Source organism: Urocampus carinirostris, chromosome 3 (genome assembly GCF_059441175.1).
Source record: "Urocampus carinirostris isolate Australia breed hairy pipefish chromosome 3, RoL_Ucar_1.0, whole genome shotgun sequence".
NCBI lineage: Eukaryota > Metazoa > Chordata > Actinopteri > Syngnathiformes > Syngnathidae > Urocampus > Urocampus carinirostris.
This window is the reverse complement of record NC_142351.1, coordinates 53,280,408-53,293,380: the sequence shown is the minus strand read 5'-3', so window position 1 is coordinate 53,293,380 and position 12,973 is coordinate 53,280,408. Positions and strand designations below refer to the sequence as shown.

The following is a 12,973-nucleotide window of genomic DNA, read 5'->3' as shown; positions in this document are numbered from 1 at the left end:
ATGATATACTCAGCAATAATGTGTTCATAATTTCACAGAAGTCGAACCCGGAGTATAAGTTGCACCCCCGGCCAAACTATTAGAAAGGAAAAAAAGAGGTTTATAGCCTGCAAAAAAACGGTAATCCTCTTGAGTTTTGATGACCAAATAGTAGGGGTTACAATCTAGCTATCACAACTGATCAAAAAACTCCATTGAGCAAATCAGTTGTATGAGGTCAGGCGTACCTCATCCGTGTTAGTGTGAAGGGGTTGTCGAGGAGCAGGGCAGATTTTCTTCAAGTCAGACTCATCCAGCGGTGCCGCTGCGACCCCGTTGCTATGGCCTCCCCGGTGGCTCTTTCGCTTCCTCTTGCAGTCCTTTGTGCGACTTCGACTGCTTTGCTGCTCTTCGAGTTCCGCCTGCGTCACAAGGATGACACAAAATATTTTTTTGGTAGGTATGTATATACCGGAGCCATATCCGCTTAGTGGGTGGTGGCTAGCGTCAAGACTACACTCATACTCTTTCTGGGAGATTAATAAAGAGGAGGGGATTCCCAGCCCACTCGATGTGTCGCAAAGCCTGGTGTTGGGAGTCATAAGGTGACCAAAACAGCCAATTCTAACTCCTAATGCCGATTTTGTAAGTCTTGGGTATGACTTGGCCGAGGCTCGTAGCAGCAACCTCCCCCTCGACCACCGAGCTGTACATAATTATAATAATAATGGCATTGCATTACAATATTATTAATACATGATGATTATTACACTACCATACCTTCCCACACTAAGCCTCACCAAATAATAAGGCGTACCCTCCAAAAAAGTCCCATTTTCCTCATACATAAAGCACACCGAACTACAAATCACATAAAATTGAGACTACAGTAAAAGCTATTGTGTGTAACCATTTGGCTGTAAATTCACTTACGGTCTTCATTAATGCAACAATGCAATACTATATAGGTCAATAAGAGTTGCTGGCCAAAATGACAAAACATTGAAACTTTACCAATAGACCACAGGTGATATGGATGACATCCAAAAAGGCATAAAAGCATTTATCATTATCGCACTATATTTAGTGTGATTATTAGTATCACACAGCGCCAGCAGCACTGAATTGCCTAGTGAATTTTGATTCAACGGTCTTTCCACTTCTTGACCTATGCGTCAATGACCTCACTGTTCAATACGTATACTGACATAAATTTGAGAAGAATTTTGATCAAAACATTTTTTCTCCATTCTCAAATATCCGTTGGTGAGACCGTTTAAAGGTAGGGTGCATAGATTGAGGTGGTCTCAAAAAGTTGAAAGTTAGATATTTTATCTATTAAATATGTATTAATCATGCCAAACTGAGTTCAAAGAGTCCCTATGCTTTTTTCCCATTGCGCCCATCTGCATTTATCAGGCCTGTTTGGGGCAGAAGAGACCGTATTTGAGTGTGTTTAAAACATAAACACACATTATGCATATTATTCTGCTGCCATCACATGGCTCAAAGTCATAATTGCAGCCTTAAGTATTAAAATGCCACATTCCGCCTTTAACCAATGAGAATGCACTATGCATATCAGCTTATCTGCCATCTCGAGGAAAAATTGTGTGATGATGAGATGAGCTCCAATGCCTTGCAGTATGTCATCTGTACCACTAGTGGTCAAGTGTTGAAGTGTCGGTGGGCTTATGCCACTACTCTGCTTTGATTCTTGTTAGATAGATAGATAGATAGATAGATAGATAGATAGATAGATACTTTGTTCATCCCCGAAGGGAAATTCACATTTCCAGCAGCATCCCTGAGCTGAGAACAATCGAGAACAATCGAAAATAACACGGGAGCTGCTGGAGTGGCTGCCATTCGTGACGGCGCTGCAAAGTATTTCAATTTAGGTCACCGATATTTATCAAACGGATCAACTATTGCATATTATTCAAATACGATAACCCGTAAATATTGGATGGAAACACATACCTATAATGATCATATGCATTTTCAATATTATCAACCGTATTCTGCAGTATGTAAGGTGCACTGGGTTACTAGGTGCACGTTCAAATGTAGGTGTCCTGAAAGTCAGGTTATCTTGTTTGCCCACGTTTTGTTCATTTAAGGCTGAGGAAACATGATGCCTTCTCTACAGAAGCACAAACAAGCAGGACTTTCTTCTTGTCCGGGAAAGATGGTGACATCTGGTGGCTTTTTCCAACGTTGCACACTTGAAGCAGGCATAGTAAGATTTTGCCGTTTGGTTGAAGGACAATTAGGACTTAAAAGGAATATTGCAAGAAACCAAGATAAGGGATTAAGCCAAGCTATGTTTATGATCATGGCTGAATTTAGCCTCATGTCAGTCTCATGAATGCAGGTTAAATTTAGTTTGTCTCATTAAACATGTTGATTTATTCTCTACAGCTAGCCTGTGTCTGATCAGGCTAAGAACCAGGCTAAGATTATCCCTAGCACAACTACTGTCAATCGTGTAAAAATCAATGGTTTTTATACTATTTCCATGGACTTAAAGATATTCCAATATTTGTCATTATCCCACATTCATTTTTTAGATAAGGACTTTATTGTCATTTCATTGAACTATGTTGACTGTACTAATAACTTTATGGTCATTCATGTAGTAAATTAATTTCCACCAGGCCACGTGTTTTATTGCTATGCTATCAAACTGCCGCCAGAGCTTTAATAAATATCTAAATTATCAGGTTTTTGAGATTTTAAAAAGTGATAGAAAAACTTGCAAAGATGGTATCAACCAAGTCTACAGGGGTAATATAGTATGTATAAGGGCCAACTCTCATCATCTATTCCCTCATCAAAGAGAGAGAAGTTTGTTCTTGAAGGAGGAGCAATGAAACACAATATTTAAATAGAGAAAAAATAAGATTTTCTTCATTGTCATTGATAAAAACGATTGTGTACTAAAGAAATTAGCGTAGCACTCCAGGATAAATTTGTAACAAAAGACTTAAATGGGAAAATATGATTTAATAAATGTTATTAGTAAGCTGATCTTTGTCTTAGTAGCATTGACTGGGAGTTGTACCCGTACCTCCCACATTGCAGGCAAAACATACTACTGGATGCAGTTGGTTATAAACATGGCATTCAATTTCATTGAGGCAGCACGCAATTGGCTTTCTACCTTTCCTTAAAGGTGGGGTGCGGAATTTGAAAACTAAAGGCTGCAGTCATGACTTGAAGCCAGGAGATCGTGGCAGAGAATAAAACATGATTTGCATTTCTTAGACACGCTCGAATAAAATTCTAGGAATCCATTTGCACATTTATCCCAAATATCTACAGCTGGCTTGACATAGCTGCACCTTTTCATCCTGGCTCAACAAACGTGCAACCAATTAAGCCAAAGTGCGCTGGTCAGACTAGGTCAAGCTGCTCTCATTCAGACAGGCTGGATTTCTTTATTGCACTTTCATGCAATGTCCTAAAGTCTTTTCAAATTCAAGCACTACCACACCCGCACTAAAACTTGTCTATGCAAAATGCGTTTTCCTGTCAAAAAAACTGTTTATTCAAACATTGTATAACAGAGGATTAAGTGAAAAAGTCCATCAGCACCAACCTGAATGAGTGTACGTAACATAGCCATGGGCGGATGGGAAGCTGCCTGCAGGACTCTTCCTATGATGTGCATCTGATCGAGGGAGACCTCAAGAAGATCTCCTTCCAACTGCAATTCTTCAAGTCGCTCCCTCACATCTGCTGAAAGCTGCACCACTTTGCCTTTGAGCTGGGGCAGCAGAGGCAGTAGAGCGCCCACACCTGAAGGAGCAAGGAAGATGTAGCATGCTATTTACTATCTGTCGCCAAGGACAATAGCGGTTAGGTGGGCGTCCCCGACTCACCTTTGACGCTGGAGTTCCGGCTGCTGCTGTTCTTACAAGCGACCCGCTGGAAAACAAGTATCACACAAAACATCAATTTTTGTTACCCATTTAGAACTATGTGAATAATTTAGGGGACTCTTGTGAAACTGTTGTGGCTAATAAGGATAACGGTTACTTCAAACAATAAAGAAGTACAACAATGTTTGCAGCAATCGTTTTCATTACATTTTTGGTTGTGGCAGAGATCAAGAAGCCCCTCAATGTTTCAATAAATCAACAATTATGTACTCTACGATGTGTGACTGTAATAGATATGACTATTACCAAATGTTCAATGCTTACATACATCCAATTCATCAAAGGCCTTACATAAGTAAGGAAATGTAAGATGGCTAGGACACATCTTTTCGGTATGTCAGGTCTCAAAAAATGAAGTCATTTTACGGATAGAATCCATTGATAACATTCTAAAAAAAAAAGCAATTATGTTATCTACTCGGGGCGTTTCACAGTTATAGCATGGAATTCGTTCTAGATGGGCCATTGAGGCCATACAATACCAAAACACTCGCGGAGATGAAGGAAAAAAATCACATAACTACGGAAACCAAAATCAAAATTTGAAATTGTCAAATGGTTAGGGCGCATTACTTTGATATCACACGGTGGTTTCAGGCAAAAGCCCTTGTAATAACAATCCATTTCATACGTTTTCTTTTCATAAAAAGAGCCACTAAAAGTTATCAAATGAGGTGCGGATAACTTACAAGGAAATGGAGAGAAAATGCACCAAATGATGCCAAGGAATTTTAAAATCCAATCCCAAGGCATATTGTACAATCCCTGATATTTTGTAGTGAAAGCTTTGGTCACACAGGACAATAAGGTAGGATAAGACTACAATGTGTTATGATTGCTGTTGCTTCATTTAAAGCAGCTGTACAAAATTTGGAACTTTTTTATTTGCTGCTGCCATCTCTTGCCTTGTGTCATTGTAGCCTCTGTCAAGCTCCTTCGTGTTGCGGGGGCAAGTAAGTGCATTTCCTAGAAACGCTCGAACAAACTCGTTTTTATATCTTTATTGGGGCTTCAGTGGGCGTCAAAACTCAATTTTAAACAGGCCTTTTCTTACCCTCACCGTTTTTATACTAAGAAATTAAAAAAAAATCCACGAGGCGAGCATTACGTCAGTCTCCAATCCTACCCCGATTCCTAATACTTAATGAGTTCTGCACCAAACAGCGTTGATAAAAGTATGAATGAATGAAAACGAACATTAAAATAAAAACAGAACAAAAACAGTAATGCAACAACAAAATAATGTGACATAATATGTTCGAGGGGTAGTAAGAAGCAGATGCTTATATTCCCTACCCCTAAATCTTCCCTATTAAATACACCAATGATAATAACAACCATTGCAATAATATTAATAACAGTTATGATATAATAATGGCAACAATAACAACAAAGTTAACCATAGATCTAGACGCACTATTCCCAATCTCTCGTATCACACATACCCCATTTGTTTCATCACTGTATTCCGCCAGTAATGTTTTTTTGTATTTAAATTTGAACAAGTGAATAGTTGGACATTGTTTGATCTCGTCTTGTAAATAGTTTCAAAGTTTGACTCCACACACAGACACACACATAATTTTCCTGGTCGTTCTAACCTTTAGGATTATGAATTTACTACAGCCCCTTAAGTTATAATTTCCCTCTTTCCGAATGAATCATTTATGGATGTTTTCTGGCACTGTTTTTGTTGACCTTAAAAGCAGTTGTGCAGTGAAAAATTTTACTAAACCATCCAATTTTAATAATTTGGACCGCAGGAAAAAAATATTATTATGATCTCGATATCCTACCCTGTGTATGGTTCTAATTGCACGTTTTTGATCAAATCAGATAAGTGCAGTGGAAAATAATGCATGAGGGCTCTTTGAACTCAGTAGGGGATTCTTAACACATACTTGATTTGGAAAATATTTCAAATGTAACTTTTTTTAAGGACACTTTCAACGACGCACACCGTTTTCAATAAGGATTTAACAACAATAACGTTTCAAGGGGAACATGTTAAAAATACTTCTTGGTTTAGAGCATACCTCAATGCCATTGGCCTCCTTGGATTTCTTTTTCGGGGACTCTTCGGTCAGGTCAATGATCCCGTCCTCGCCTTCACCTCCCTCCGAGTCCGATAAAACAATTACCGAGTTTGAGTACAGCTCTTTTTGCGCACTCTTCTCATTTTTGTCACGGCCCAGTGTTTCTTTAAGTTCCTGCAGGGTCTGAAGGGCCCGCTGCAGCTCGGGCGTATCTAGTGCCTCTTTGGCGCGCCCCTGCCAGGTGATGGCCCGTTCCGTCAAACACTGGAGTGCCTCGCCTTCGGGCAGGCGGACGGGCAGCCTCTGCAAGGCCACCAGTAACGCAAGGATAGTCTCCAGACGAGGACGACGGGAGCGCTGGCACCGGGGACACAGAAAGCGCGAGTCCCAGTCCCACCAGCAATTCAAGTTACCAGGCGGCATATGAGGGGGCAGCAGCGAGGGAAACGGAACGCAACCGCTGTGAAACCAGTCTTTGCAAAGGTGGCAACGCAATTGAGGCAAGTGTGGCTGACCTGCGCACACACATACAGTCTGCACAGAGGGGGCGCTAGTGTGGTTTCCGTTCTCTTTGATGTTTGCAGAGTTTGTTTCCATGAGGCCGTCAGATGTCTGCTCGCCCTCCTTGTAACTTCCCACTTTAAGTTCCGGCTTACCCATGTTGACTTTCTGCAACCTCAGCAGTGCTTCCTTCTCCCGGCGTTCCCCATCCCTGAAAGCAGTCGCCTAGAAAGAAGACAACGATTGAATGCACACATTGAAACGCCGCAAAGAGACGGGTCCATCATGTGCTGTTCACTCACAATTGCTGCAGGATCTCGAAGGTCTTGAGCAGAAAGGCCAACTGTGTTGGTGTCACAGTCGTCCACATCTTCTGATGAGAGGTCATGTCGCCTTTTGGCGCATGGACACAACACCTGCAGGGCAAATCTGTCTGTTATACTAAATTTCTTAACAAGAGCTGCTATACCTTGGTAATGCTGCTCATTTTTAGTTTTTTTTTTAAACAAGAGGAATTTCGATTAATAAAACATGTGCAACACTTTGCAGTTTCTGGACTATGAGGTGCACTTTAAAAGTTGTGTCCGTAAGTTCAAAATATTCTACTCGCTGACACCATCGTCTGACTGAAATCATCATTGCAGCCTCTGTCAAGCTGTTTCTGTGTCGCATGCATGTATGTGTCTTAAGACGCGCTTAAACTGTTCTTTTTTTTTTTTTAGGTTTAGGTTGACATGTTGGCTGTATCTGACACAGTCATTTTCTTACTTTCACCATTTCCATCCTACAATTTAAGAACACCTCAAGCACGCGGGAGAATTCACTTCAATAAAACCCCCACCACCATGCCTCCTTTCCTCAAGTCTAATGCGCTTTGTGGCCGGAACACCAATGAAGAAAGTAAGGTAAAAGCAGAAGGCGCAGTAAAAAAATATATAAAGGGTTTTTGAGCCCAGTTGGACTTTTTTTTAACAAATAACCCCTTAACATTTCGCTAGCGTGCCGTCAGACAGTTGATAAAGTCGTGTCCTTACAATGTTACCAGTCACTGAAAAATGTCATATGCCACATATCTTTGGAAAGCTTAAACTCTTGGGATTCAAGTTATGATGACCATTTCAAAATACACTCATCACAGAAACGATCACAATCAGTCTGAAACAAGTTAGCTGAAAACTATAAAGCTGGTATCACGCACCTAAAAGTGCTGTGAATTTCTACTAAAGACAAATATGGTGTGGTTACATTCACGAGAGTCCAGAGAATCTAACAGTGTAAAAGATCTACCCCAAAACACATAATAAACCGACAGATAAAAATAACCTGCCTAAAAGCATTCCTAAATCGTTTGACAATCCTTGCTGTCGTCAGTCTGTTTCGCCCCATATTCCCTTTTAAAAATAAATACTCATCAGATGAACTTTGACATAACATTACTAACCTGTTTTGCAGATGATATTGCCGGACTGGCAGGAGACAAACAAGAACTTAAGAGACCTGGTCAATCGTCTAGACAAAGCATCAAACCAGTATGGGATGGAAATCAGCACAGAAAAAAACAAAAGTAATGACCAACAATCCCCTATGTATCACTACAAAAAACACCATCAAACACAGAGAGACAGAACTAGTCACCAAATTTAAATCTTATAGCTATCATATCAGAAGAGGGTCAAAACCAGAAATCATGGCCAGGAAAGGTCAAACCATAGGTAAACTACTTCCCAGACTTAAACCCATCTGGTGGGACAATAACACAGCGATGAAATCAAAGATCAGACTCATGCAAGGGCTGATTACTTCCATCTTCCTCTACGCTTGTGAGACAAGGACTCACTGCAAAACTGAAAACTGCTACATGAAACTTCTAGCCATCAGCTACTTAGCCCATGTGACAAACGAAACGGTGAGCAAAACCATCAGAGGGCACATTGGACCCTACAAAGAACTGTTGACAACTGTGCATTGACAGACACTTCAGTGGTATGGTCACGTCATAAGATCATCAGGACTGGCCGAGATAATTATCCAGGGCACAGTCCAAGGAGGAAGGAAGAAAAGAAGACCGAAAAAGAACTGGCCCAACAACATTAGGGAGGGAATGGTGCACACTTTGCCACCACCCAAAAACAGGCCAGAGACTCTCAACAGTGGAGAAGGTTGTCCAGAGTTGCGTCCTCCTTGGTGCTCTGACGACCCATGCAGTTAAGTGATCCGTGATCTCATCAGAGGACATCTGATATAGCAGTTAGCCTCTGATCTTTTGATTGACACCACTCTTGGCCAATTGCAAACTTTATGAGGGGTTGTATTGAATAAACAAATGAATAATTAAATGACACCACCTACTTTGGCTTCAAAAATCTTGAGCCAACACTGACCAATTCAAATGTGGATCGACACATCGATTAGCCAATGTAATTCCCAACCTAATTTTTTTGCAATTTTACGATGTGTATTCAAATCAGAACTGAAAGTAAACATGTGTAAATGCAACCCCGGATCCGTTTTTGCCCTGCATGTGCACAATCCTGGATTGACTTCTGGAAAGAGAAGTCAAACATTTAAAACACTTTTACAATGTCTAAAACTTGGCCAAAGTAAAATACACGGTTGCAAAGTTTGTAGGGCTATAACCTGGTCTTCTCTAAATGGCCACGTTTGGAAACGCCTAGACCTACCATTAGAAAAAGGTGTAAAATACAGTTTTTCAGATTGTGATCAATTTTAATAAAGTATCAGGTAAGGCTTCAAGCTATTGTCTTATCAGTTTCCCAGCTAATATGCCCATGGTACTCATCTGCAAGCATTTGATTGTAAAAATAAATAAATAAAAATAAAAATTCAAGCGAGATTTAAAAAAAACAACAACCTAGTTTTATGTGTGTTCCACACAGAAATTGAAGGTTTCTCTATGTTGGTAGCACTTGCAGTGATCTCAGCTTAGGACAAAGACCAAAACCATATTATAATGGTTCAAGTACCGCACTTAATTTACTTTGGTTCCGTTTTGGATTAGGATTTTAGGCGAAATTTACAGAAATATGAAGGTGTCAATAGAGGAAATATTTCATTTTAAACTTTTAGGGGACACCTCAAACTACACACCTTTAAAGTCCGCTTTCTAAACTGGAAAAAGTAAATCCAATCAAAAATATTTGACAATAGCATTGAATGTTTCTGCTGATTTTAAGAACAAATCAAGTCAATTTTGTTGTGAAATCAGATTTCCCCTTATTTATGTTCCATAAACAACTTTTAATTAACATTTTTGATATAAAATGTAAATTCAACCTTGTAGTCTTGATTTAATTTGCTTTTTATATACAAATAAATAGCTCACAGAGGAATATTTTGAAGGTTCACCTTATAATCCAGAAAATATGGTAACTTTACTGAATGTTGCTGGTTTTATCAACAATGTTTTTGTAGTTTAATGTTTATGACTTTGAGTAGCAAAGTGCCGTCGGCATTTCTTCCTTTTTGTTGTATTTAGTTGTATATTATGTCTTCTGGATGTGTTCTTCAGGTACTCATTGTTCCTCCCATGTTCATTCGGTTTATTGAAAACCACATTTGTAACATCAATTGCTTTGCAGTCCAAACCTTTGCCGGAACTGGTTACCAATTTAAGTAAAAGCTTTGTCTGGCATGCAGTGTGGGGCATGGCTAAACTCAACCAGAATTAATTGTAGTTGAAAAAAATTAGAACTAGAAACACATACAATGTACTTCACAGTCAAATGGTGTGCTTTTCAAACATGAAGGAAGTTGCCATGAAAAGAGGACAAAGGTAAGAGTAAAGGAGCTTCTGTGAATCATTCAAAATTTGTAGGTGACATGTTAAATTTGTTCTAAAACATGACATCGCTATTATACTGTTATACTAGATAGCTTTACTGCGTGTAGTTAACTAATGAATATTCAAATAAGTGTATCCCCTCAAAACCCATGGGGTCAACTGTTGCCCGCTCATGAACAAAAAAATATCTTAAAATGTGTAACATTTGGATCAGGGTCAGTTGTAGGGCTAACATTTAGAAAATCACCTCAAGCAGGCTGTGCTGACTGCTTTTCTTCAAGAAGGTCTTGGTGGCCTTGTCTCGCCATGAATGAGCGCTGGCCACCTGCAGCTCTAGCTGTCGCAGCTCCTCCATGAATACAGGCAAGTCCCTTCCAATAGCCACCAGGCCCTCTAGGTCATCCAGGCACGGGTAATGCTCCCCATTCTGTGAAAAGTTACCAAAAAGCCTCAGCATTTTGACTAGAATTCATGTTGCATCAAACCCTTGAATCACTCGTTTGTATTATAATACCTGGATTTCCTCTAAGTCTGTTACCCAAGCACGTGCACGGCTTAGACAACCCTGCAAAGCTTGAATTTTAGGCAACGTAACAGGAATGAGCTGAGCTTCGTTGACAATTGCCTCCAGTGTTGAGAGTGGGTGCTTTTGTCTAAAGAAGACAATTGACAAGTTGAGAACGGGGATAACAGGTGCCAACGTGCTGTCTGGGAAACACTTGTGAATTTTGCTACCTTTGTTCGAGGCAGATCTGCGCTTTCTCCTCCCAACGCTCTGCAATAGTGAGCAGCTCTTGCAGTTCGGCCATGGCTGTATCCACAGATGCGCTTTGGGGCACATTGCAGCCTGCCTCTATCAGATTCCTTAACACTGTCAAAGTGACTTCTGGTCTCTCGCCCCCTTCTGTGCCTAATGTGCACCTGACCTCTGCCAACCAGCGTCCCAACTCCTGCAGGCCTCGGAGCAGATTACACTCTGGCACCACAACGGGAAGTTTAGTTCCCTGCTCTAGCAATGTCTCCAGCAGCTCTGCTGGTGCAGAGTTCCTCCTCCAGTCACGTTCATTGATCAATTCCTGAGCTCGAGTCTGGTAGTCATTTACCACCTTTAAAATTGCCTAGGTGGGCAATGCAATACTTTTGTTACACAAAGTCATAGTCCAATGCTATGCCAAATGCGCAATTACCTCTATTTCCTCTAGTTGACCCATCACACAGGGCAGGTTTTGCATCATCTCCACCAAGGATTTGAGCTCTGTCGCTGTCATTTTTGTCTCACTACAACGAAACAATGAATAAATGTTTTGACATGACAATTCAGTAGGCATCATATGCTTCCATTTTCTCACCTCGTGTTTAATTGAGCCAGAAGTTGAGTGCTCTTCTGTTGGCAATGCTCGATGTCTTCGAGAACAGTGTTGAGTTTACGTAGAAGTTCGTTGTTGGGGAACTTTTTTTCTGCTGCTTCAATTTTGAGTGTCTCTAAGTAGTCAACTCCTGGGGTGTCATAAATACCATACGTTTGGCACAATTCTACAGTGTCCCTGGAAATCCTCAAAACCATGTCAGCAATGTAAGTGATAGTTTCTTACCTATCTTGTTTCCATCCTCTTGCTCAAGCGCCTCTTTGACCCTGTTGGCCCATGAATCAAAGGCCTCAGAGCGAACCTTTAAGCGGTGTAGCATGGCCAATAACTCATCCAGGGTATATCTGTACCTGCAAGGACGTACCGAAAAATACTAAGTATACAGGTGTAGTTGTGTGTATGCCAATTAAAATGCTGTTTGATACCTGAGGTAGAGTTTGTTAGTAGGACAGTTGCAAAGGTCCTGAGTGTGATAAAGACACACGAGATGCTCGGGGCAGTTTGAACAAGCCAGTGCTGAGAGAAAACATGTTGTCTTGCATTTGTCGCATTGCCGTTCATCATCGGGCAGCAGCTCAAACGCCTCTCGCTCCGCTTCAGTTATGCCCTGTGTCCAAAGTAAATTTGATGAGTAAAAAGCACTTTTCATTGCCTTTCAGGACACATTTAAAAAAGCAGTAAGAGGTCATGACAAACAGACACAAAACAAAATGGTTGCTGACCCCTACCCTTTCCATTAAAGACTTCCGCAGCTTCCTCTCCTCCTGGACGATGAGGAACATTTCCCGGTGTGTCGCGGCAGCAAGATTAAGATCTAGTTTCTCTGGACTTGCTGCCATTTTACAGGTGAGCTCTTCGTGAGAGAAGACGCAGTACCTCCGCAGACGTCGATAGTGTTCTATGCAGGAACGACCGGAAGGTAGCTACAATGAGACAACAAATCAGTGGGACAATCAAGATTGTCAAGTCTTGTGTATAAAGCCATCAGGAAAGTTACCCAATCAGCTGTACAGAAGTTCACTGCTTCTGCAAAATTATATCCCTGGTTGAAACCACTGTGATAGGCTCTGGGGAAGGTGATTACAAACTCACCAGCACACTGGTTTGTCCTCACAACCTGTCAGTTAAAAAAATGGTTACTTTTGGCCAAAAGAAAAAACGCTTTTAAGACACTGACCGGTACGCCGTGAGCCATGAGGATGTTTGGGTTCATTATTGTAACCAACTGGTGCAAAAGGTCAGGTTGGAATTCAAATAACTCTGGTGTCAATTTCTTCATCACACCCTCTAGGCGCTCTGCAGCTACTGAGGGTACTCCATACCAGGTTTTTGGTTCACCCC

The 12,973-nt window shown here is 40.9% G+C and overlaps 1 protein-coding gene across 4 annotated transcripts in view; it reads right to left on the bottom strand.

The window, feature by feature from the left end:
* The window catches only part of kdm5c (lysine demethylase 5C), a 31,702-nt gene that overhangs the window by 1,371 nt on the left and 17,358 nt on the right, over positions 1–12,973 (bottom strand). For all 4 annotated transcript variants that reach the window (XM_088332443.1, XM_088332446.1, XM_088332445.1 and 1 more), the window contains 15 exons: positions 12,810–12,972; positions 12,630–12,749; positions 12,361–12,555; positions 12,058–12,239; positions 11,858–11,982; positions 11,615–11,762; positions 11,453–11,543; positions 11,001–11,383; positions 10,780–10,918; positions 10,513–10,692; positions 6,766–6,879; positions 5,963–6,688; positions 3,867–3,912; positions 3,584–3,783; positions 228–401 (listed from right to left, as the gene is read on the bottom strand). In XM_088332443.1, coding sequence (XP_088188569.1) covers positions 228–401; positions 3,584–3,783; positions 3,867–3,912; positions 5,963–6,688; positions 6,766–6,879; positions 10,513–10,692; positions 10,780–10,918; positions 11,001–11,383; positions 11,453–11,543; positions 11,615–11,762; positions 11,858–11,982; positions 12,058–12,239; positions 12,361–12,555; positions 12,630–12,749; positions 12,810–12,972 — 2,986 coding nt within the window. The remainder of the gene's footprint in view (positions 1–227; positions 402–3,583; positions 3,784–3,866; positions 3,913–5,962; positions 6,689–6,765; positions 6,880–10,512; positions 10,693–10,779; positions 10,919–11,000; positions 11,384–11,452; positions 11,544–11,614; positions 11,763–11,857; positions 11,983–12,057; positions 12,240–12,360; positions 12,556–12,629; positions 12,750–12,809; position 12,973) is intronic.